Genomic DNA, 27,122 nt, shown 5'->3' with positions numbered 1-27,122 from the left:
ATGTAAATAAACTCACGGCACTTTTTATTATAATATTAGAAATATATCATAAACTTTGTATTATACCACAGTTTCCTGACTTAACTCCAGATTAATATTTTGGTATAACTACTTAAAGACCATTATTAAAAATTGATTACAATGACAAACACATTGTTAACCCCATCAATACATACTGATTTAAACTCTGTAAATAACTGGTCAATCAACATTTGATATTACCTGTCTAAATGATGTCATCAGTTGATATTAGCTGTCTAATGTATGTCATCAGTTGATATTACCTGTCTAAATGATGTCATCAGTTGATATTAGCTGTCTAATGTATGTCATCAATTGATATTACCTGTCTAAATGATGTCATCAGTTGAAATTTGCTGTCTAATGTATGTCATCAGTTGATATTACCTGTCTAATTGATGTCATCAGTTGATATTACCTGTCTAATTGATGTCATCATTTGATATTACCTGTCTAAATGATGTCATCAGTAGATATTACCTGTCTAATTGATGTCATCAGTTGATACTACCTGTCTAATTGATGTCATCAGTTGATATTACCTGTCTAATTGATGTCATCATTTGATATTACCTGTCTAAATGATGTCACCAGTAGATATTACCTGTCTAATTGATGTCATCAGTTGATACTACCTGTCTAATTGATGTCATCAGTTGATATTACCTGTCTAATTGATGTCATCATTTGATATTACCTGTCTAAATGATGTCATCAGTAGATATTACCTGTCTAATTGATGTCATCAGTTGATATTACCTGTCTAATTGATGTCATCATTTGATACTACCTGTCTAAATGATGTCATCAGTTTATATTACCTGTCTAATTGATGTCATCAGTTGATATTACCTGTCTAATTGATGTCATCAGTTGATATTACCTGTCTAATTGATGTCATCAGTAGATATTACCTGTCTAAATGATGTCATCAGTAGATATTACCTGTCTAATTGATGTCATCAGTTGATATTACCTGTCTAAATGATGTCATCAGTTGATATTACCTGTCTTATTGATGTCATCAGTTGATATTAGCTGTTTAAGTGATGTCAACATTTGACATTACCTGTCTAATTGATGTCATCACCTTATTAATTCATTAATAAATACATCATATATAGATTTTAACACATTTGACCCCTGTGATCTCTTTAATCTTAAAGCAACTTCTTTTCCATACCCTAGAGGACTAAGGTAGTAACCAAGATAATATAACAGTTAACCAGTTTGTTCAAAAGAATGACTTTATTCGACCAACTTTAGAGGTCAAAAATGCTAAAATCCTTAAAACCTTTTCTCTATAACCAATAGCTCCAATGTCATGATATTAAGTCCATAGCAGCTACCCAGGTAAATAAAAAATAACAAGTAAAGTATTTTGATGATTTTTACAAACCTGAAAATAGGATGATGCATCACCAATATCTTCTCTTCTGTAATCCGTCCACCGAGTGATTTCTGAAATAAGAAACAAGATGAAACTCGAGATACAATAATACAATTCATTTCTGTAGAAATGACTGAGGGTATACTGTAACATGTTGAGGCCATACAATATTTTTCCTTTTTTAACAAATTATTTTTACAGCAAATCCCATCAACTTTGAACTCTGAGTGTGTCTAACCTCCAGGCCGAAGTCAATGGTCAAGCAGATGTTGTATAAAAGTGAGAAAATTGGCATATATTGACTAAACATATTTCAACAGTAACAGTCACCAGATGTTGATAGAAGCCATATACAGTATATATAAAGCCAGTCCGGGTGAAAGATAAATACAATGAATGTGTTCAGATGGGGTATACCATTGATACAGTATGTAGGTCAAGGTCATGCATTTGAACAATCCTAGTAATTCTACATTAAATCATACTACTGGCCCTATATCAGCATTTTGGGCCTCTTGATTATTGAGGCATTTGTTTGATGATTTCAATGTTTGACTACTGAGCCTTTAAGAGTAGGTCATGGCAATGTATTACAACAATCGTGGTTGTCATCATTTAACCAAACTGCTGGTTCATTATCAGTAACTTGGGTCTCTTGGTAACTCTTGGGGGAGTTATAAGGAGATTTTAACATTTGACTCTGGTGATCTTGAAAGTGGGTCAAGGTCATGCACTTGAAGAAACTTGGTAGCCTGAGCATTCTGGGCCTCTTGGTTGATTAGAAGTAATCATTCAAATATCTGAAGAACATTTGTCACCTGTTATGCAAGTTAGCCAAAGTCATTCATTTCATTTTAATAAATACAATCACCTTTATATTTGAACTCCCAGCATGATACAGACCATATATCAGTACCATGGGCTGATGACTGCCTAAAGTTGTTTGAATATCTTAGGTCATTTTGCCTATGTGACCTTGAAAATGTGTCAGGTTCTTGAACAAACTTTGTATCACTTCATAAATGCATGCTACAGGCCCATCTTCAACACTCTGGCCCAACTGATTATTGTGAAGAAGTCTTTCAAACATTTCAACACATTTGAACCTTGTGTTACCTTGAAAGTTAGTCAGGGTAATTCATTTGTGGTTATCAAGAAGTAGTTCTTTAACGGGAAAAGTTGACATATATTTTACAAATATTTGAGGTTGTACCATAGTAAATTATTAACATATTTTGTACTTCTGTTGAATATTGAATTTTAAAATCCTCCCATTTTCATAAGTTTAAGAAACAACAGCATCAGAAAACTGTTTTGTTAAAGGTTAAAGTCCTTGACCTTTAAAATTAACAATGTTTATTTGATTAGAAATGGACAACATTGTAAAAATATACATGGATTCTACTATATTACATAACGATAGAACAATAGACCTTCACAGCTAATAGGTATTACTTCAGTATCTATGTATAGTACAATTACTTTAACAGATTTCAAAACTGCATGTGAAAGATGTTATTTTGAGGAGGAACATTTTAATATAAAGCATGTTATGTCATTCTGCTGTAAAATTTTATGTTGTTATAAAATATCCTAAAATGAGAAATATTTTTTTAATGAATCTGTCTCGCAATAACAATACACATGTAAGGTGAGTTATTAGTCTCTCTCAGTATTGCACAGATATAATTGCTGTCGTAAAAAGCTATACATGTTCTTACTTACATATTAAGAAGTCTTAGTACCCTAGTAAAACTAGGCCTGTGGGACACCCTATATCATTTATTACACTTCATCTAGTGCAACACTTATGTAATGCTCCTGCTTCAGATGTCAAGGTCATATTGAATATTTCCATTTTAACTTCGATCTCTATCACTGAGCATTCTGTCTACAATTCCCCAATGTGAAAAACTCACCGATAACATCTTACCCATCACTCAGAGGTTGTGTGTGTATTAAAGGGGAGACCATTTGCATGTCTGCTCTCTTCTGTAGCTACTGTACATCAATTTAGCCAACAGAAAAATTAAAATACCATTACATACGTGTGGTAATAAAGTACCTGACAGCTTGATACCTGAGGGCACCATTATTCCTAAAGATCGGTTATCAGTGAGTGTAGCTGGTCAATACACATCAAGGTACTAGGTGTTTCTTTGTAGATCTCAGCTGACATTAGGTGGTCCCTAGTCTTGTGTTGTTTCATGATTATCGACAATCAAATTAACCAGAGAACCAAATCTAGATCACTGTCTTTAATCATTGTTGGATAGCACATAACCTTCATCAGCATGCTCACATTTTCTTTCATCTAGAAAAACATGTTCTTACATCAACAATGATTTTGATGTAGTAACATGTTTTTTTAATCATGATACTGACTGGTGCTCCCTCCCTCTCCCAGTTTATACAAATTACATGCAGCTATTTCAGGAATAACTTTAATTAAAATGGAAGGAAAAAAGAAAACAATATTTGTATTCTTGTTTTATATATGAACGTAACAGGAGTAGCATTCACATGATCTCAATATGGAAGAAAACTGGAGTGTCTGGTGAAAATACAGAGTTTGTAATGAGACCCTTCATAACATGTTCAGACTGGTTTGGAATCAAAGCTTAGCGATCTTAATGACAGGCGGCAAACCATCTTTCTGTTTTGTAATAATAATCATTCCTGGAAATACAAAATGGTGAGACCTTGAAACCATTCTGAACTCACTACATCAGACATGTTTAAGATCTGCAGTCATTTATCATGTTTTCTACCTCTACAATAAATACTTCATTAATCAACTCATTAGGATGGAGTCTCATTTAACCTGAATGACAAGGGCTGTCAGAGACATATTATGCTCCCCAAATGGTATGAAAGTATGAAAAATAACAAAGGGCAATAACTCCTCTATTATGCAAAAGAGAGTTACAATTCTTATGCACTGCCCGTCTTCTCATTGAGATCTATCACCTAAGAAGTTTCATGTTGATACCTCTTGTGATTTTCGTGTAATATTCTGGACAAAATTTAAAGTATGAAAAGTAAAAAAGGGCAATAACTCCTATATTACACCAAAAAGAATGATGGCTCTTGTGCACTACACTTCTCTATCTACCAATGAATTTTTATGTTGATACCTCTGTGTTATGCTCCATACAAAATTATGACTAACTCACAAACGGACCGACGAACAGATGGACGGACAGACAAAGCTGTGACTATATGCTTCCCGATGGGAGAGCATAAAAATGCAATGACAAGAAGAATTTGTATCAATCATGAGTGACGTTAAACAATAAGATATCTAGTAGACTGAAATAAATAAATAAGTTCAGTACACATTTATTGCTTTGCTTAGTTAAGCAAGTAAAATTCATAGTTTCACTGATTTGGCTGATGAAAATTATCATATACTAAGGGCAATAACTCTGCAAAAATCAGGTACTTGATATACACACATACAAAATTTTTGAACTTAAATTGATCTTGTGCTTATGTTACAAAAACACTTGATTTGTATGATAAGTATTTGTTATCTATCTACCTTTAATCAAATCAACAAACAAATAAATACATAAATCTATTTGTAAATAAACACATAAATCTATTTGTAAATACTGTAAAATTCATATTCTTGTGTGGCTCAATTTTTGTTGTTTTTCAAAAAATTTTTGTTGACACTTATTTTTGTAAATCTATTTCGCTCAATAAATTTACTTATTCTAATTTTAACAATTCAAGGACGTCAGAATTCACGGATTTAAAGTATCTATGAAATCAACAAAAATATATCCTCCACAAAAATTAAAGGCTTACAGTAAACAAAATGGCTGTGATTTAAAACCACTCGTACCATTGACACTTTTCCCCTCAAAATAGGCAAATAAATCAGAGTTGCTAGTATTAAAGAATCTGCCATTCTGAGGAAACAATTGTTCCCACCACTCAAGGAAAACTAATTTGTATTTGTACAAGTTTGATCGAATCAAGTAAAAATATCATATTTCCCACCTACATAGAGTAGAAAGTAATATTTCTTGGAAGCAGATTTGATGTACACCGGAGGCAGAGGAAATATGACCTGGCAATGCCTTAACAACAGTGACAAATCGGCCCAACCCAATCCTACCAGCTTCAAACATGGTATTGATATATCTGCAGCTTTACCTGGAGACAAAACAATTTTACCATCCTACTAAAATGAAATGTCAAATATAAATTACCCTCATGTATGGTAAGACATATTGATTTGAAACAGACAAGGTGAGGTTTTGTGGTAGTAGAGATAAATATAGCACATATTGAGATTACAGAAAAAAACGTATGAGACACACAGCCATGTCGTAAGCTTATATGGCACCTTCATGCCAGGTGAGCAGATAAACAATTTTTACTTTGAGTAATTTAATGGAACTTTATCAGAATGACACACAACCAATTAATCTTGACAAAATAGGGCAATCCTACACTATCTGGATACATGTATATAAGAAAAAGGGAGACAACTCCCTGTAGGATATATTTGGTAACTGTTGTCGTTTGAGGTCCTTTTTAACAGGCAGTGTCATTTAAGGAGGAAAACATGAGTTTACAGTGAAAAACTGCTAACATGTGATCAGTACCTCCTGGTGATTTTCCCATGTAGGTCTCAAGCCCATGACCCAGAGGTGAAGGGTTAGTGATAAAGTGGCTCAAATATCTTTACTACTTGGCCATCACAGATATATTTGTTAGAATATGTGTAAACTAACAAAGCTTTATATTGCAGAGCCCTGATGATAGATCAAGTACAAATCTATATAATTACTGATGGATTGTCCACTACATGTACTGTCCACTCTCAACAATCCAGCCATTTCTCCAGCCATTATCTTCCCTACTGAATACAGACAATTACTAACCCCATATTGGAATCTCGTTCAGCTCTTCTAATGATAAATAATCTGTAGTCACCTTACATTCAACTTGACAGAAGAGCGAGTTTTACCCTGGAAACAAACCTGTTTCTATGACTCCAGTTCCAGTGGTATTTATAAGAAGTTATCATTGATAAGACTAACGGCTAGGCCTCCTCTCTCCATTTCAATACTCAAAACACGGTCAGCTTCACATGGATCACCAGTACAACAGTTCAATACTCATCAATGACTTTTACAATAATAATTTTTTCTAAATCATTAAAATCCGATACAGCTAACAGATTTTGCATCAAACCTTGATATAAATTTCAGTATGAACAGTGTAAATATAAACATGAGATCCCAGAGAGATATTTACACTGTTCAAATTCAGTCTTTTTTAATTCTTTTCTCATCTTTCCTCAAAATTGTTATTATAATATCCTTGTATACTGAATTTGAGAACAACCCATCCAGTATCTCTAGTGATGGACTGGGAAATTCCAAAATGTCATTTGACAGCTATTTTGTTTCTGATCAGTTTAAAAACAAAAAATGCAAAATAATAAATAACAAAGATCATAAGTACGTATGAAAATTGGCAAAAAAATAAAATAAAAGTTGTTCATCTATCTCTCAGCCTCTTTGTAAGTCCTAGTAGACATTAATGGAAACCTTATATATTTTTAAGAGTTGTCCATCTAGTATTTTCCCTATATATCTATCCCTGTACACCAATTTGTCAATCTCAGTGTCAGTCTCAATATTAAATGTTCACTCTTCCATTACTTAATCTCAAGAAAGACACTTTCATAGAGGAAAATGAAATGTCCCCTGTCAAGTCATTTTTTTCTTTTCTAATTTAACTTTCAACCTTCAAATGAAAAATTTTTTACAAAAGATCCATTCAGTCCATCTCAAGATATAGCAATCACAAGAATTGTTAAAGAATTAAGAACAAGTAGAGAACAAACCATGTGGAGGGTGGACTAAAAATAACACAACAAATCCTGGAGTGGAATTGATAGTTTGGTTGCTGAGTTTAATGCAGGTGTTGAATAAGTCAAGGCAACATTTTGAAGCAGGTGGAGGTACACAGGAAGTCAGCCATGTTAGCATATGTACACAGGAAGTCAGCAAAGTGAGCACATGTACACAGGAAGTCAGCAATGTGAGCACATGTCAAAGGAAGTCAGAGTAGTGAGAACATGTACACAGGAAGTCAGCGATGTCACAGGAAGTCAGAGTAGTGAGAACATGTACACAGGAAGTCAGCGATGTGAGCACATGTACACAGGAAGTCAGCGATGTGAGCACATGTACACAGAAAGTCAGCAAAGTGAGCACATGTCACAGGAAGTCAGAGTAGTGAGAACATGTACACAGGAAGTCAGCGATGTGAGCACATGTACACAGGAAGTCAGCAATGTGAGCACATGTACACAGGAAGTCAGCAATGTGAGCACATGTACACAGGAAGTCAGAGTAGTGAGAACATGTACAAAGGAATTCAGCAAAGTATGTGTACACAGGAAGTCAGTGAAGTGAATATGTGTACACAGGAATTTAGCAACGTGAGTACATGTACACAGGAAGTCAGCTAAGTGTGTACATGTATACTGGAAGACAGTGAAATAAGAACATGTACACAGTAAGTCAGTAAAGAGAGTACATGTACATAGGAAGTAAAACAGTGTATATATGTAGACAGGAAGTCAATGGAAGTGTATACATGAACACATTATGTCAAGGAAATGTAAACATGTAAACAGGATGTCAAGGAAATGTAAACATGTAAACAGGATGCCAAGGAAGTGTATATTGTGATTAAGAACTTCATTAATGTTGTTCATTACCTCACTTATACATCTCAATATTACACTTTCAAACAAGATGGATAGCAAAACATTACTTAACAAGACTATCAAAAAATCATTTGTGTCAGATACTGAAGCAATATATCACAGGGTACGGCAATCATGTATCTCTATACGCCAATCATAGGCTCTGTGTTGACTGACAATTGGATTTTTGAGTGTAAAGAACTAGAAGTTGGAGTGTGGTTATTTGATTGGACACCATCATCAAATCCAAGGTCAAACAGCCATCCACAGGTCAGTTGCGGAATTGTGGCCATCTTTCTCTGTAAAATCATTGTCTGGAGATCACTAAAGATCTCTTAGCGATTTTATGTGAACCAATCAAGATTCTCTAACGAAAATCAAATTAAAATCAACAGATGGAACATAGCCGCCATTATTGTTTGATCTATATTTACTGTCTAAAGGGTCAGTCTTGTCCCTTCTTTTCTCTTCCTTTCCTTTTGCTTTTATTTGTATGAAATTCGAAAATTCTTCTAGAAAATAGTGATAATAATGTTTAACTGACATACCTGTATACAATTCCTTCAGGTATACAAAATGTAACTGCCATCCCCAATGATATACATTTTATCAGACAAAATTTAGTTGAAATTTGTTCTGTCATTCAAGAGGAAACAAACTTTAAAGCCTAATTGCCTAATTTTTCTTCACAGACTCATTTCTCAATCCGTAACTGTTATAGTTGATATACCTTCAGTTAACTAAATTTATAACCCTTTTCCATGATTTTTCATTTAAAATTTGAGCGATATCTATCCATGCATTCCCCACTCTCCCTAAAGGGGACTCATCCCTTGCAATTGGCCCATAGGGGACGAAATACCTTCAGTTACATAAATGACCAGCTTTATGCTAACCGGCCAAACTCAAAAATCTACATTCTGGTTGAGATACAAATGTATCCCTGTACACAGACCAAATCCATGCAAGATTCTATTATTCTCTAGCCACCATCCTGGTAGAAACTTTTTTTTAATGATCTAGATCAGTAAGACAATTTAAAGTTTTAATGATACTTCAACACATTTTTTTCTAGTTTTAAATGTGAGATCGAGTGAGAAAATGGCTCCAATAAAGCGCTCTGAGGCAATTCACCAGCATGTTTTACATCCTTCCTCAGACTGTTGTACTGTGACATGGAAGGGTAGAGGTATCAGTGTAACATAATAGATACTAATGTTATAGTCTGGCATCTGACAATTTAGCAATGTCTGGGCCAAAGTCTCTAATTCCAGCACAATTTACTGGTCAACTTAATAAAACACAAGTTACAGAGAGATTATCAGCAGATTTACTTTCTTCAAACAAAAAGCATTGATATCAGTACCACAATAAAACATGAAGTTTACAAATGCAGTTGTCATATAAGAAGGATATTTCCGAAGGGTGTGCGTTGAAGGTTATTAAAGACAACCATACTTTTACACATAACATTGTAGCATGATGACTGAGATGCTGAATTATTGTTCCTGCCAATTTGAAGGAATCAAGGTCCTGTCAGACCCAAGGTTGAAAACGAGAAATGTTTCATCTGACCAAGAAGCTTCAGTAAAGTGACCACTAAGTGACCAGGGCCAGACAAGGCCTTGCTAACAAGACATATATGACAGGTCAAAAGATGAGTTTATCATTAAATCATTATCAGTCAGATTCTAGCCTGTAGTCTGTGGTAGTATATATTCCGCGGCTCTCATCAAACAGGAAGTCATTTTCCTTGGGTTCCTCGGAGAACCCTTCTACAGACAGTTTACCAATTTTGGCAATGCTGGTACCATACAATTATACCAAGAAAGGGTTATAATGAGTAACTAATTCATTTCATAATGTCCAACACATGTCTGTTATAATATCAGTACATAGAAATGGCCGTTTTCCACCAGACAGATCAAATGTTGATTAAATAAATAATTCATTCAAACATCCTCGCACAATATGGTATTTGTCTGCAAAGTTCTGTTATTCATAAGGACAGAAATGACAAGACAACTCGATGCTTTACAAACTCAGCAATTTAATTAGAATTTTATTATATAGGAACAAAATGTAAGTGAATGACGAATCTCTTAGCTTCTGCTGTATCCCATGGCAGTCTATAATCATGATAAAGGAACAAAAGTTAATCCGTTATTTTAACAATCACATATCTGCAACTACAAATTTGACTCATATCAAACAGGATTACACAGAAGTGACTGTAATGGGTCTAATAGTACTGTTTGTGTAGTAATACTATATTGTGTTGTGACTACATATTGACAAGACAGTTGTGACGTAAATTGTGATGCGACTAAGATTTGATTAGTGATAGCATTGTGCTTGTAATGTAATTGTGTTGATTTAATACACTGCTTAGTGCATTGTGTCTTATCTGTTGTGTATGTCTTGTGCTTAATTCTGTTATGCCTGTGTTGTGAAAAGTTCTCTGTTGTGACTAATTCTGTTGTGTACCTGTGACTTGATCAACAGGGTCTGTTGAGTGTACACACTAGCTATGTAGGGACTGATTCTGTTGAGTGTTTTGTGACTGTCTTGTGACTGGGTCTGTTGACTGTGGTGTGACTGTTAGTGAGTGGCTCTGTTGCTTTGTAATGACTATGTTGTGACTCACCAGGGTCTGTTCAGTGTGTAGTGAATGTATGCAGGGACTGATTCTGTTGAGTGTCTGTTAAGTGTGTTGTGACTGTGTTGTAAATGTGAAGTGACTCACCAGGGTCTGTTCAGCATGTAGTGACTTTATAAAGGGACTGATTCTGTTGAATGTCTGTTAAGTGTGTTGTGACTGTGTTGTGAATGTGAAGTGACTCACCAGGGTCTGTTCAGCGTGTAGTGACTTGATAACGGGACTGATTCTGTTGAGTTTTTAGTTTTTCTCACTGTCTTGTGACTAAAGACTCTGTTCAGTGTGATGTAAAAACACTATTCAGTCTATTGTGACTCTGCTGTGACTGATTTACTCTGTTACAAATTTTGTGACTGATCTTGTTACTCTGTTTGGTGTGTTGTGACCAATACTAAGGAGAGAGTTGTGACTTTGAGATCAAGGCCTGTTAAGTTTTGTTGTGACTATGTTTTAACTGTGTTGTGAGTGACTTTGTTGAGTAAGTTGTGAGTGACTATATTGGGTGTGTTTTGACTGACTCTATTGAGAGTGTTGTAAATGTCTTGTGACAGGTTCTGTGGAGTGTGTTGGGACTGTATGCATGGTCTGACTTTGTTGAGTGTGTTCGGACTGTCATGAACGGCTCTATTGAGTGTGTTCTGACTGACTGTATTAAGTGTTGTTATGACTATTGTGGGTGACTTGTTGAGAGTGATGTGACTCTACTGACTATGTTGTGACTGACGCTATTACAGGTAAGTGTTTTGTGACTCTGTTGACTATGCTTTGATTGTGTTGTGAACGATTTTCAAGCGTTCCAAAAACAATAAGCAATTCACAACAGCAATTCTCTCACTGTAACTGTAAGAATTCTACCCAGTTGCTTACAAATCATATTATACTGCATTCTAAAATATATTTAAATGTGTGTTTTTACGACATGATGTTAACAGTTTTCAACAACACAAGCTTAAATTGTACAATCTAAAACAAATCATATTTTCAAGTAAGAAAAGAATTTTAAACAAAACTGTTTGTCTATTCACATTGTTACTGTACTAATCTCCAGTGAATTTGACTGGGGTTAACAGAAATTGTAACTATACATAAACTTTACATAGCAAACAAAGAATACTTCAGGACAAAAGAGAATTCTGTTACAGAACATCAAAATCAATTATTTATTTCAACCAAAACAAGTTTTCCAGAACGAAGAAAATAAATACATTTTAAACTGAAATGGCGACATTCCGAATCCTTTAGAGGCATGACAAATAATCGTTTGTAACTAAAGCAGTAGAATGCTTATGAAAACACCATTACTGCTACCATTCTGAAGACATAATGTTGGTACTTGAGACAGATTGTCATTATATGAATTCTCTGAAGATGAATTTCTCAAGGAAATCTAGTTTATTGATTTTTATCATAACACAATTTCTGTTATTTCTATCATCTGTAAATGAGAATCTGGCAAACCCCTGATGTGTTTTCCTGTTGTTAAAGTCATCAAACATGTACTCAAATAATACAGATACTCATCAAAACATTCCCATAAATTCATCATATATTCCAAAATACAGATACACAAACATACCCACATACAGAACTTATATTCTCATATACAAATACTTCAACATATGGTGTGTGTAGTATAACACTAAGAATGGGATAGCTGTTTCCATCAATATCTTTTTGAACTATGGACCCTTTTTTTAAGGTATGTGTGGTTATTCAATCAGTCAGGGTGAGAATTATGTATGTCCTGGTCTCCAATATTGTACATGTTTCCAATATTTCAGGACCTTTGTGTAAGTCCTGTCTCCAATATTTCAGGACCTTTGTGTAAGTCCTGTCTCCAATATTTCAGGACCTTTGTGTAAGTCCTGTCTCCAATATTTCAGGACCTTTGTGTAAGTCCTTGTCTCCAATATTTAAGGACCTTAGTGTAAGTACATGTCTCCGGACCTTTGTGTAAGTACATGTCTCCAATATTTCAGTACCTTTGTGTAAGTCCTTGTCTCCAATATTTCAGGACCTTTGTGTAAGTCCTGTCTCCAATATTTCAGGACCTTTGTGTAAGTACTGTCTCCAATATTTCAGGACCTTTGTGTAAGTCCATGTCTCCAATATTTCAGGACCTTTGTGTAAGTCCATGTCTCCAATATTTCAGGACCTTTGTGTAAGTCCTTGTCTCCAATATTTCAGGACCTTTGTGTAAGTCCATGTCTCCAATATTTCAGGACCTTTGTGTAAGTACTGTCTCCAATATTTCAGGACCTTTGTGTATGTCTTTGTCCCCAATATTTCAGGACCTTTGTGTAAGTACATGTTTCCAATATTTCAGGACCTTTGTGTAAGTCCATGTCTCCAATATTTCAGGACCTTTGTGTAAGTCCATGTCTCCAATATTTCAGGACCTTTGTGTAAGTACATGTCTCCAATATTTCAGGACCTTTGTGTAAGTCCTGTCTCCAATATTTCAGGACCTTTGTGTAAGTACATGTCTCCAATATTTCAGGACCTTTGTGTAAGTACATGTCTCCAATATTTCAGGACCTTTGTGTAAGTACTGTCTCCAATATTTCAGGACCTTTGTGTAAGTACATGTCTCCAATATTTCAGGACCTTTGTGTAAGTAATTGTCTCCAATATTTCAGGACCTTTGTGTAAGTCCTTGTCTCCAATATTTCAGGACCTTTGTGTATGTCCTTATCTTCAATATTTCAGGACCTTTGTGTAAGTACTGTCTCCAATATTTCAGGACCTTTGTGTAAGTCCATGTCTCCAATATTTCAGGACCTTTGTGTAAGTCCATGTCTCCAATATTTCAGGACCTTTGTGTAAGTCCTTGTCTCCAATATTTCAGGACCTTTGTGTAAGTCCATGTCTCCAATATTTCAGGACCTTTGTGTAAGTACTGTCTCCAATATTTCAGGACCTTTGTGTAAGTACATGTCTCTAATATTTCAGGACCTTTGTGTAAGTACATGTCTCTAATATTTCAGGACCTTTGTGTAAGTACATGTTTCCAATATTTCAGGACCTTTGTGTAAGTCCATGTCTCCAATATTTCAGGACCTTTGTGTAAGTCCATGTCTCCAATATTTCAGGACCTTTGTGTAAGTACATGTCTCCAATATTTCAGGACCTTTGTGTAAGTCCTGTCTCCAATATTTCAGGACCTTTGTGTAAGTACATGTCTCCAATATTTCAGGACCTTTGTGTAAGTACATGTCTCCAATATTTCAGGACCTTTGTGTAAGTACTGTCTCCAATATTTCAGGACCTTTGTGTAAGTACATGTCTCCAATATTTCAGGACCTTTGTGTAAGTACATGTCTCCGATATCTCAGGACCTTTGTGTAAGTACTGTCTCCAATATTTCAGGACCTTTGTGTAAGTACTTGTCTCCAATTTTTCAGGAACTTCACAGTTATAATATTCATATATGCAGTCTTTACATGACAGAATGGAGGAATATCAAAAAATGTCTGAGATGTGTTAGACACAATATCATTATACAAACTCTAGTCCATCAACCTTAAAGGTCACCTGATTAAGGAAATATTTCAGCTAATTTGACCAATGCTTGAGAAATATTTCTAACGTCTAATTAGTAAATAATGCTAAAAAAATAATATTTTCCTATACAAACCCTTCATTTGATGGTATATCCTTTCTAGGTATTGAAAAGAATATTTTTATATATTTTTGGCACCATTCATCAGCCCCTGGGGTCAGTCTGGGTTAATATGTACATACAATCAAACTGCCATCCCACACTGATAATTTTGACCGAGTTGCTATATTACTCCCATGCAAAGGCAATTAAACAAACCAGCTCAAAGTGTGATTTCCCCATACATGTATAAACTGCAGCTAACAACTCCCCAGGGAAAAATGTAGGACCCAAAGGTATGAAATTTACATTTCTTATAAAGCACCTTAAGACAATATTCCATAAGAGCATCTATCATTTCTGTGTAATGAGAAGAAAAGGTTTTGAAAATTTGGTCAATATGACGGATTCTGGCCTCATGCATCAACTTCAAGGGACAATCTCGCCCCAACCTGTCTACACCAGCAAACTACAATCCCATTGTTGAAACTGAGAAGAATTTATTTAAAGATTTATTATGATGCACAATGCACACTGTCTTAGGTGACTTAAATATAACCTTCTTCCTAAAATGTGATGACTGTGATGATGTTTTGATAAATTATTTTTGAACTCATGATTAAAACAGATTGAATAACCCACATATCCTAAATCTTTGGAAAAAAATTGATCTAGGATGGTTTTAATCTTTATGAAACTTGAGCAGTATCATTTAAATTCACGTTTCATCAGTTTTGCCTTTCAGAACACCTGAGGTGTTACATATGTAGACAGGAGATGCTGATTATGTACAGTTATAATGGATTGGATTTCAGGTACCATTCTGAAGTTATCAATGGTTCTCGTTCATCCTGATCCAACAACACATGGAATGTTGTGTTTTTTTACAGAATTTGAATAAAACCTTCCCACAAATTAAAACAAATTTTCCAATGTGAAGCCATCAACAGCTAACAGATAAAATCAAATCACTGTTTCCTACACTCACAATGGCACAGAGCTTTTACAGGTTATTGATATCGCTACAGTAAAGCTTTCAATGAGCATGTGACTGCCGCCCCAGTCATTCCTCCACAGGTCTTTTGTCAAACTGTTAGTTTGGCAATCCTATTGACTGATAGAATGATGGAGACAAAGGTTAATTCTTCCAGAGTTAGTGTGGGAGAGGGATCTCCTTTTTATTTCATAGTGTTCACATTTTGCCGTCTTAAGGGAAATCAAGGGCGTGTAAGTCTAAATCATTTTTCTGTTGCAATACGTCAGAGTTGTTGGTCACTTCTGGTCCACAGTGAGGGCGATTTCTATCTACTACTTATCTGTGTCAGCTTTGATCAATAGTGATTAAAGTGGAGGAACATATATGTATCCTGCCACAGAACCTAGAAAAATATCTGACAGAGCAACTATGTCTACCTTATGGAATTCAGTCATCTTTTGGTTCTGCAGTTCACCTTTGTATCTTGGTTAGGATCTGAATGTGTAGTCATGTATTAATATGTGATGAAAGTGTTTGAGTGACATAGGAGACCTACCTTGCGTTTGTTGCGTAGAGTTATTTTCACGCCATCTGTTGAAATGTTCAGGTATACTTTCTTTTTCTTTATCGCTTTGGCCTTAAATTCATACTGCAACAAAAATACCATACAAATTACTAATGGTACCATCCTGGTAACTGGGTGACCCTCGAATACAGAGGACCCTTAATAAGTGTGTGACCCCCAGTGACAGCACAACCTTTTGTAATTATGTGACCCCCAGTGACAGCATAACTCTTTGTAACTGTGTGACCCCCAGTGACAGCACAACCTTTTGTAATTATGTGACCCCCAGTGACAGCACACCTCTTTGTAACTGTGTGACCCCCAGTGACAGCACAACTCTTTGTAACTGTGTGACCCCCAGTGACAGCACAACCTTTTGTAATTATGTGACCCCCAGTGACAGCACACCTCTTTGTAACTGTGTGACCCCCAGTGACAGCACAACTCTTTGTAACTGTGTGACCCCCAGTGACAGCACAACTCTTGGTAACTGTACCCCTCAGTATGAGTAACAGCGTGCCCCTCAGTGACGGTGTGACCCTTTGTAACTGTACCCCACAGTGTCCTCACTATCCTAGGTAACTGTGTGCCCCTCAGTGATGGTGTGACCCTTTGTAACTGTAGCCCTCAGTGTCCTCACTATCTTCCGGTAACTATACCCCTCAGTGTCAGTACCACTTGTGGTATAAAAACCTGGTAACTGTGTGTTCATCAGTGACAGTGTGACCCTTTGTAGCTGTAATCCCCAGTGACAGTATCATTCTTGATAACTGTTTGTTCAGCGTGACAGTATATATGACCCTTTGGAACTGCATCCCTCAATGACAGTTAGATTCCTGTTAACTGCATTACTCTAAAGCCTTTGTCACACATGCATTAAAAAATGCAGCTTAACATTCTTAGAATTAACATACTTCAACATAATGTAATGTACCTTAACTTACTCAGCTGGCAAAGTTATAGCTATAGCTTGGTGTAGTTTTCACTCCGCTGACAGAGTCACAGCTATAGCTTGGTGTAGTTTTTACTCAGCTGACATAGTTACAGCTATAGCTTGGTGTAGTTTTTACTCAGCTGACATAGTTACAGCTATAGCTTGGTGTAGTTTTTACTCAGCTGACATAGTTACAGCTTGGTGTAGTTTTTACTCAGCTGACATAGTTACAGCTATAGCTTGGTGTAGTTTTTACTCAGCCGACATAGTTACAGCTATAGCTTTGTCAGTGGACTAGAACAAACAAGACTTTCATTATTTGCCTGATTTCAACCTTCTTTGATTTACATATTTAAACATACTTTAACTTTCAAATTTCCCTGCTTATTTCTAGGTACGTTAAGCTATGTTATATAACGCATGTGTGACCACAGCTTAAGCTTAAGTATCACCCTTAACAACACTTAAACCTATCTTTGAGCTCTGGAACCATGAAAGTAGGTCAAGATTATTCATTTGAACAAAGTTGGATGTCCTTCATCCCTGCATGCTTCAGTCCCAATATCAGTACCCAGTGCAAATGAGATCACATGCTGTTTTGAACAGATGAACTAACAAAAAGATTTCCTGAAAGTGTAAAGTAACTAAGATAGATAGTGAGAGTTCGTATTGAACAGACATGAATTCTGACAACTATATCTATATATTGTACAGGACCTATTACCGTAATTATGGTGTGATGTACGTATAGTGGAAGTCAGCCATGAATCTTACACAATGGGGCGTGTTATGGTGCCGGGTAACAGACATATACTTTATATCGTATCTGACATCATAATGACTGCCTCACACTGACTGCCTCACACTCGCTACCATCCCCTGTCTGGGGAGTTGAACTAGTGTCCATACTGGTAGAGATTAGCATTATATACAGACATGGATTCACAGGCAGTTCTTATCACTTGTTAACATACTGTCAGAACTTTTAAACAGAATAACTTTCAGGTTGGAGAAAAGCAAAACCTTTAATGCATTTCCAAAAAAAATTAACAGATTTTTTATGCAAATTTTGTTATGTATCATAAAACTTTGCAAATTTTGCTCATATATCAGACAAAATACATTCATGGACCACCCTGAATATCCTAAGACACAGTGTGTGTTCAATTGAAATAATAAAACAATTATCAGCATGTTTTACAATGGAGGAAAGAGCTGTCTATCTACAAAGTGTAGAATCTCTAGAGACAGATTGTACTCTAATGGGAGACTTGTATCATAAGGAGGTCTCTAGAGACAGGTTATACTGTAAATAGAGATACCTCTATCATAGGGAGGCCTCTAGAGACAGGTTGTACTTTAATGGGAGATGTCTCTATCACAGGGAGGTCTCTATAGCCAGGTTGTACAGTAAATGGAGAGGTCTCTATCACAGGGAGGTTTCTAGAGCCAGGTTATACTCCAATGGGAGATGTCTCTATCACAGAGAAGTCTCTTGAGGCAGGTTGTAATGTAAATAGAGATACCTCTATCACAGGGAGGTCTCTAGAGACAGGTTACACTCTAATTGGAGATGCCTCTATCACAGGGAGGTCTCTATAGCCAGGTGGTACAGTAAATGGAGAGGTCTATATAGGTTTCTAGAGCCAGGTTATACTCCAATAGATTACTATCACAGAATCTATGAGTGTAATGTAAATGAGATACCTCTATCACAGGGAGGTCAGAGACAGGAATCTTACACAATCTATCACAGGGAGGTCTTAGAGCCAGGTTACACTCAATATAGATTATATCACAGGGAGGTCTGACATCATTCTAATGACTCTCTATCACACTGACTGCCTCACACTCTAATTGGAAAGGTCTCTATCACAGGGAGGTTGAACAGGTTACACACTAATTGGAGATGCCTCTATCACAGGGAGGTAGAGATTAATTGCATTATCTAGAGACAGGTTACATGGAAATCTCACAGGGAGGTCTTATCACTCTGTTAAAGGTCTACTATCACAGGGACTTTTAGAGACAGGTTACACTCTAATTGGAAAGGTCAAAACCTTTAGGGAGGTCTCTATTGAGACAGGTTACACTCTGCCTTCCAAAAAAAATTAACAGATTTTTATCACAATCTCTAGTTATACTCCAATGGGAAATGTCTTATCAAATTCTTTGAGGCTTATAATGTGAGAGATACCTCTATACAGAGAAGTCTCATGGCCAGGTTACACTCTAATAGATGCCTCTATTACACAGTGTGTGTTCAATTGAAATAATGGAGAGGTCTCTATCACAGGGAGGTCTATACAGCAGGTTATACAATGGGAGATGTCTCTATCACAGAGAAGTCTCTCTATCACAAGAGATACCTCTAGACAGGGAGGTCTCTAGAGACAGGTTACACTCTAATTGGAGATGCCTCTATCACAGGGAGGTCTCTAGAGACAGGTTACACTCTAATTGGAGATGCCTCTATCACAGGGAGGTCTCTAGAGACAGGTTACATTCTAATTGGAAATCTCTCTATCACAGGGAGGTCTCTAGAGACAGGTTGTACTCTAATGGGAGATGTCTCTATCACAGGGAGGTCTCTAGAGACAGGTTACACTCTAATTGGAGATGCCTCTATCACAGGGAGGTCTCTAGAGACAGGTTACACTCTAATTGGAGATGCCTCTATCACAGGGAGGTCTCTAGAGACAGGTTATACTCCAATGGGAAATGTCTCTATCATTAGGATGTCTCTTGAGGCAGGTTGTAATGTAAAGAGAGATACCTCTATCACAGAGAAGTCTCTATGGCCAGGTTACACTCTAATTGGAGATGCCTCTATTACAGGGAGGTCTCTATAGCCAGGTTGTACAGTAAATGGAGAGGTCTCTATCACAGGGAGGTTTCTAGAGCCAGGTTATACTCCAATGGGAGATGTCTCTATCACAGGAGATACCTCTATCACAGGGAGGTCTCTAGAGACAGGTTACACTCTAATTGGAGATGCCTCTATCACAGGGAGGTCTCTAGAGACAGGTTACACTCTAATTGGAGATGCCTCTATCACAGGGAGGTCTCTAGAGACAGGTTACATTCTAATTGGAAATCTCTCTATCACAGGGAGGTCTCTAGAGACAGGTTACACTCTAATAGGAGATGCCTCTATCACAGGGAGTTTCTAGAGACAGGTTATATTTTAACTGGGATGCCTCTATCACAGGGAGGTCTCTAGAGACAGGTTACACTCTAATTGGAGATGCCTCTATCACAGGGAGGTCTCTAGAGACAGGTTACATTCTAATTGGAAATCTCTCTATCACAGGGAGGTCTCTAGAGACAGGTAACACTCTAATTGGAAAGGTCTCTATCACAGGGAGGTCTCTAGAGACAGGTTACACTCTAATTGGAAAGGTCTCTATCACAGGGAGGTCTCTAGAGACAGGTTACACACTAATTGGAGATGCCTCTATCACAGGGAGGTCTCTAGAGACAGGTTACACTCTAATTGGAGATGCCTCTATCACAGGGAGGTCTCTAGAGACAGGTTATACTCCAATGGGAAATGTCTCTATCATTAGGATGTCTCTTGAGGCAGGTTGTAATGTAAAGAGAGATACCTCTATCACAGAGAAGTCTCTATGGCCAGGTTACACTCTAATTGGAGATGCCTCTATTACAGGGAGGTCTCTATAGCCAGGTTGTACAGTAAATGGAGAGGTCTCTATCACAGGGAGGTCTCTACAGCCAGGTTATACTCCAATGGGAGATGTCTCTATCACAGAGAAGTCTCTTGAGGCAGGTTGTAATGTAAATAGAGATACCTCTATCACAGGGAGGTCTCTAGAGAGAGGTTACACTCTAATTAGAGAGGCCTCTATCACAAGGAGGTCTCTAGAGACAGGTTACACTCTAATTGGAAAGGTCTCTATCACTGGGAGGTCTCTAGAGCCAGGTTATACACTAATTGGAGATGCCTCTATCACATGGAGGTCTCTAGAGACAGGTTGTACTCTAATTGGAGATGCCTCTATCACAGGGAGGTCTCTAGAGCCAGGTTACACACTAATTGGAGATGCCTCTATCACAGGGAGGTCTCTAGAGCCAGGTTTTACTCTAATTGGAGATGTCTCTATCACAGGGAGGTTTCTAGAGACAGGTTATATTTTAACTGGGATGCCTCTATCACATGGAGGTCTCTAGAGACAGGTTGTACTCTAATTGGAGAGGTCTCTATCAGAGGGAGGTCTTTAGAGCCAGGTTGTACTATCACAGGGAGGTCTCTAGAGTCAGGTTGTACTCTAATGGGAGATACCTCTATCACAGGGAGGTCTCTAGAGTCAGGTTGTATTCTAATGGGAGATACCTCTATCACAGGGAGGTCTCCAGAGCCAGGTTGTACTCTAATGGGAGATACCTCTATCACAGGGAGGTCTCTAGAGCCAGGTTGTACTCTAATTGGAGATGTCTCTATCAGAGGGAGTTGTGTATAGCCAGGTTGTACAGTAAAGGGAGAGGTTTCTATCATAGGGAAGATTATAAAGCTAGGTTACACTAAAATCTAAATGAAGTTTCTCTAATGGAAAAAGTAATTGGAAATATGTTACAAAAAAATTGTCAGTCGTGGAAGAGCTGCTGTATTATTAAGCTCTCTGACACCTGAACATTTTAATATACCAATGCTGATGCATCCTATTCAACACTTGTTGTGTTAGGCTGGGTCAGACCCATAACATAAAATCAAGGGAGACAAATCAACCTTATCAATACTCACCCTGATTCTACGCATGGCTGCCACAATTTCAACACGACTGCTAGGTCTGGGCACATCCAATGTCCCAATATACTGGAAAACACACAAATAATGCATTATTGATAGAAACTAATAGTGTCTGATGGTACTTCAGTTATGTGATACATATAGTACAAGGAAGTATCAACACTTTTCCACAGTATGCAGGGAAACAATGCTTTAGCATTTTTTGGGAGTACATTTCGGAATTACTTCTAGTAAGTCATGTATTCAGAAATTCTTCAATGTTTTCTAGAATTTAAACATCACAAAATCATTGTATAGTATGGCTCTTAATGTAAACTTCTTGGTTTTTTGAGTCAATTAAGATGTCCAGCAAAGATGATTTTGTGAAAAAAAAATAAAATCAATATATTTTTCATACAACCGAACTTATTCAAGAGTAATAAATGGGCAAGTTAGAAGCTTTAACATTCAATTGAATCTTCAGTGGAGATGTGCACCACAAAACTATAGAACTGAAGATTAGACTCTGAGGAATAATGATGATACATCACAAATACAGAATTTTACTCTTGATGGAACCGTAGTTTATTGGCTAAAAGCCTGATGTCTGACAATTTGAGAAATGGTTTTGGTGATAACCTGGTTCCTATTCAGCAACACAACAATATGTATTTATCCATTATAGTACCAGAAAGTAAATCTCACACAAACCAATTGAAACAGCAGAATCAGTAAACATGAAATTAAACCAAAATCAATAATTCATTATACATTTTCAATATTTATGTACTTATAGCATGGTCCAATGGCACATTCTTTTTAAGAACAAAAGTTAATTTGCAGCTTTTTTTTATATGATAGAGGTGATTAAACAAAAGATGCTGTGTCAGCATATAAATATTCCATGAGAAGCCTTCTGAAGCAAACAGCAGCAGCCCTCAAACCAAATGTACTGATCCTGGCCATAAGCATCTGTCTCTCTAGTAAAACCGACACATTTTGTATTCTATGTCATTAATAAAACTGATACCTATATACATGTATAATGCCCTGCAAGCCTGTCAATCCTGGTTTTTCTATATCTGTCCTTTAATATGCACCTTTATTACCAAGGGATGGAAAGCTTCTGCATCATTTCAGTATAATGCACTTGGAATTCTCTCAGGGAGGAACAAATGAACACTGATAAAAAGCCAAAAATATTGTATTGTTAAAAGAATTAAGATTAATTCAACTTGTGATTTGTGGCCCAGGCCATAATTTATAGCGAACATTAATTTTGTTTTTTTTTTTTTTTTTTAGTAAAATGCCTCCTTCCTACCTTCTATCTATAGCTGTAAAATATAAACAATTCCCATTTGAACCCTTGTAACTGGTAATATGCTCTGAAACATTGTTCAACAATTCAAAATCCTGCACCTGCTCTTCAGTTTTTATCATCTATACTTAAGTGAATAACACTTTCTCATACAAATTTAGAGTCAGATACAGCAGAGCCAAGCCATTAATTGAGCTGCATTATAGAGCTATTTTGTTCTTCTAGGACTCGCCATTGATTCTAAGGGCTTACCTGGTAAATTTTGAAGCCTAGGAGGTGACTGCGGAAAATCCAAAGTTATTGAAAGAAATGTCGAAATTTAGGTAGGGAGGTGTATGTTGAGCCCCATAAACAATAAATTTCACCTTTCCTATATATATTGGATAATTTTGATAAAGAATACTAAATACATGTGTTTGTAAGGTACTAGTACATTCACAACATATCTAGAGTGACTTTAGATTGTTATTACACTCCACAGGGTAACAATGAGTATCTGTCATTGTGAGGTTTTGTGTTGCAATGTCCTTGCCTACAACAAAACACATGTTAACAATGTACATATTTGTATACATATGTATGTATACATGTACACACTCAGCTGCACTACATCAGAAACACATGTTTGTCATGGATCCCTCAACTGCACTGCCTCCCAACACATACACTTACAAGTACACAGACATTTGAGACAAGCTGTTGCAACATATTTCAGTTTTTTGCATCAATTTGCAATGAATGCTGTTAATAACGAGCAGAAAATTTTCATAATTGAGTTATAATTCTAACAGTTACATTGACAAAAGGTCAAATTATTTTCTCTTGCTTATGAATGGTGCTAACAGGTGGAGCAGCTGTAGACTTGCTTGTTTAGTAAAAGCATTATCTAGATTCAGTGGGAAAATTCTTAAATTACATTACTTAATTATATATATACAAATGATCTGTTAACTTCTGAGGGTAGTATTTATGTCAACTAGAAAGTACCTCCTTTATTTGTCTGTTCCTACTTGTGAATTGTCTAAGTCAGACAAATACAGCAAAGATCAAGCTTTAAAAGGCAAGACATCTTGTCACTTATAAACAAGACTTTCTGCTGTACATCAGGGTTTTCAGAACCACCGAATTCCGGAAATATTTGTACAAATACACAGCATAGGTAAAGACTACTGTTCATGTAGAAAACATTAATGATTATATATCATTGATAAATAAATCTGTGTTGTGGGTCTTCCCTATATATCCTTGATTCTAGAATTAGATTCCAAGGTTAACACAATAAATTACTGGGTAAACAGTCCTTTCTGGTTTAAACATTGTTCAGAAATAATACATTAATTGCAGCTAATTCACCAAGGGAAAAATACACTCCAATCATAGCAAGGAACATGCCATTTCTTTCACTGAAAAATTCCATCCCATCCCACCAAACGATACATTTTGAGGACATGGCAATGCCTCCCAGAGCCACTTACTGGTGAAGCTCAAAGGTTCAGATGACGAATAACAAATAAAAGTATGCCCATTTGTCCTCAATTATCCAATCAGTGGACACATAAATCATACCAGCTGATGTGTAATGTTTCATGTCTACGTGTACTTTATAGGACAGAGTTGTCTACAAAAAAATTAAAAGCGAAACTTTAATTTCAAGCTACATTTCTTTTTTTTTGAGCGTGGTGTTGGTGTGACAGCCACTAAAGTCAAGTTTGAGAAGATTATATCAAAGTGTCACTTTTTCAAAGAGATAAATGACCTTGGCAGACTTTTGTCAGACATTAGCTATTAACAATTGGTTTATTGTTTTCACATTCAATTTCATTTCACATAAGTACATTGTATCCTGCCTTTAACAAGGTTTACTAGAGTGAAATAAACATCTATTGATTTTAGAGCATAGAAAATTCAAAGACATTTTAAAAGAAATTTTCAATTTTCAACAAAAATTTTTCAAAATCTGAATTTATAACAGTGAGATAGTAAAATCCTGTCTTTATCATATGATTATATGTAAAGTAACAAATCTATTATATCACCCAGAAGTAGCAGGATAAATCTATCATTTTACTACTCAAAGTACCAGGATAAATCTATTATTTTACTACTCAAAGTAGCAGGATAAATCTATTATTTTACTACTCAAAGTAGCAGGATAAATCTATTATTTTACTACTCAAAGTAGCAGGATAAATCTATTATTTTACTACTCAAAGTAGCAGGATAAATCTATTATTTTACTACTCAAAGTACCAGGATAAATCTATTATTTTACTACTCAATGTAGCAGGATAAATCATATTATTTTACTACTCAAAGTACCAGGATAAATCTATTATTTTACTACTCAATGTAGCAGGATAAATCTATTATTTTACTACTCAAAGTACCAGGATAAATATATTATTTTACTACTCAAAGTAGCAGGATAAATCTATTATGTTACTACTCAAAGTACCAGGATAAATCTATTATTTTACTACTCAAAGTACCAGGATAAATCTATTATTTTACTACTCAAAGTACCAGGATAAATCTATTATTTTACTACTCAAAGTACCAGGATAAATCTATTATTTTACTACTCAAAGTACCAGGATAAATCTATTATTTTACTACTCAATGTAGCAGGATAAATCTATTATTTTACTACTCAAAGTACCAGGATAAATCAACTATTATATCACCAAATGAAATTAGGATAAAGCATTTATTATCTAATGTACCACCAAGGGAAAATCCAGCATTAAATTTCCTGAGGTCTTGATTGCAGTTTAAATAAACAGCAAATGTAATATATTATCAGGACAAAATTTAAGGAACTGGATTTTCCTTGTCAGCTAGGACTTGGCAACACATTGTTATATAATATTATGTTACATTCTGAAAATTGATATGATCCCAAAACAGTTTCTAAGGAATGGGACTCAGCCAGCAGTCGTCAGTCTTCAAAGTATATTTCTTCTCATTTCAAACAGCAATTTCTTAAACACTTGAAGCATGCATCTTTATTCAATTTAAAAAGTCTTAAATAAAATATTGTCTTTATAAAAAAATTCATCAGTTTGTATTGTGAAAAAGAAGATAGAAATAATTGATGTTAAACGGATTTTTTCATGGTTTTAGTAGATCTACATCTAGTAATACGGTTACTTTGTCTGCCAGGTTTTATCTTCAACAGAAGATGAGAATTGCTATCTTTTCAACCTATTCTGGTATTACAAAATATATGGTTGGTTTAAAATGAAACAGACAAACTTAAAATGACAGCAGACAAAATATCAATGAAAGTGTTTCCATGTTTGTTTTTTATGATTTGAAGAATATGTCTGTTAGAACACAACTGAGCAGGATGGCAGGTTAGAGCAAACATGACCTGTAATGGCCTTCATGAATATTAGCAGAATGGTAGCATCGATAAAAGTCCACGTTTTTCCTTTTCTTTCTGAAGTAGATTTTTGCAGTGTGTAACCAATGGTGACATAAAATCTAAACAATAAAAGGGAGAACAAATATGAACACTTGTACACATACCCATTACAAAAAGATAGGTAATTATTTCCGAGCAAACAACTAGGCCTGTATCCTTGAGGAACAGTAACTGCTTAGAGCGTAAATATCTATCTAGAATCTTCAGATCTCTATGGTTTGATACGTCTCGCCTTAGCTGTTGCATTTTCCGTGAGATTTTTCTTTTTCATCAATTGAAAAACAATTATCAATTTACAATACAACATTGGTATCTTTAAAAGCAGTAGAAAAATTAGCATCACATGAACAAAGTTCCATTCTGAGTTTTAACTTAAGCCAAACGTATCTCAACCTGTCAAACTGCCATGGATGCCTGTTAGTTTTGCCAACATTGAAGTGGTAAATTACTACAGTCTCATAGCCTGTGAATAAAAAAAGGCATGATCAATCAGTGACAAAGATGGACAGCCGCACAGATGGGACAGACATATCATTACCCAAACAGCTTCAGGACAAAGATGATGCTATTCAAAGTAAATCGGAACACAGCCAGCACTGAATCAACATGGCTAACAGATCAATGTCACTAAAGTGCTTTAAGATCGTGATCTATTTATGAATTAAAGAGTGAGTTTGAGCTGCAGGGATGATGTGTAAGAGAGTTTCAAGGACTCTGCCATGCTGGTTATTCTTAATCAGGA

At 35.9% G+C, this 27,122-nt stretch overlaps 1 protein-coding gene across 1 annotated transcript in view; it reads right to left on the bottom strand.

Moving 5' to 3' along the window:
* Window positions 1-27,122, bottom strand: part of LOC132556798 (carboxyl-terminal PDZ ligand of neuronal nitric oxide synthase protein-like) — an 84,320-nt gene that overhangs the window by 46,314 nt on the left and 10,884 nt on the right. The window contains exons 2-4 of the mRNA XM_060221243.1: window positions 21,651-21,722; window positions 15,946-16,038; window positions 1,421-1,482 (exon numbers count right to left, since the gene is read on the bottom strand). Coding sequence (XP_060077226.1) covers window positions 1,421-1,482; window positions 15,946-16,038; window positions 21,651-21,722 — 227 coding nt within the window. The remainder of the gene's footprint in view (window positions 1-1,420; window positions 1,483-15,945; window positions 16,039-21,650; window positions 21,723-27,122) is intronic.

The sequence above is a fragment of the Ylistrum balloti genome, unplaced genomic scaffold (assembly GCF_031769215.1).
Source record: "Ylistrum balloti isolate Yb309-2 unplaced genomic scaffold, AGI_CSIRO_Ybal_v1 Utg370590, whole genome shotgun sequence".
NCBI classification, from domain to species: domain Eukaryota; kingdom Metazoa; phylum Mollusca; class Bivalvia; order Pectinida; family Pectinidae; genus Ylistrum; species Ylistrum balloti.
This window is presented reverse-complemented; position numbering and strand designations above follow the sequence as displayed.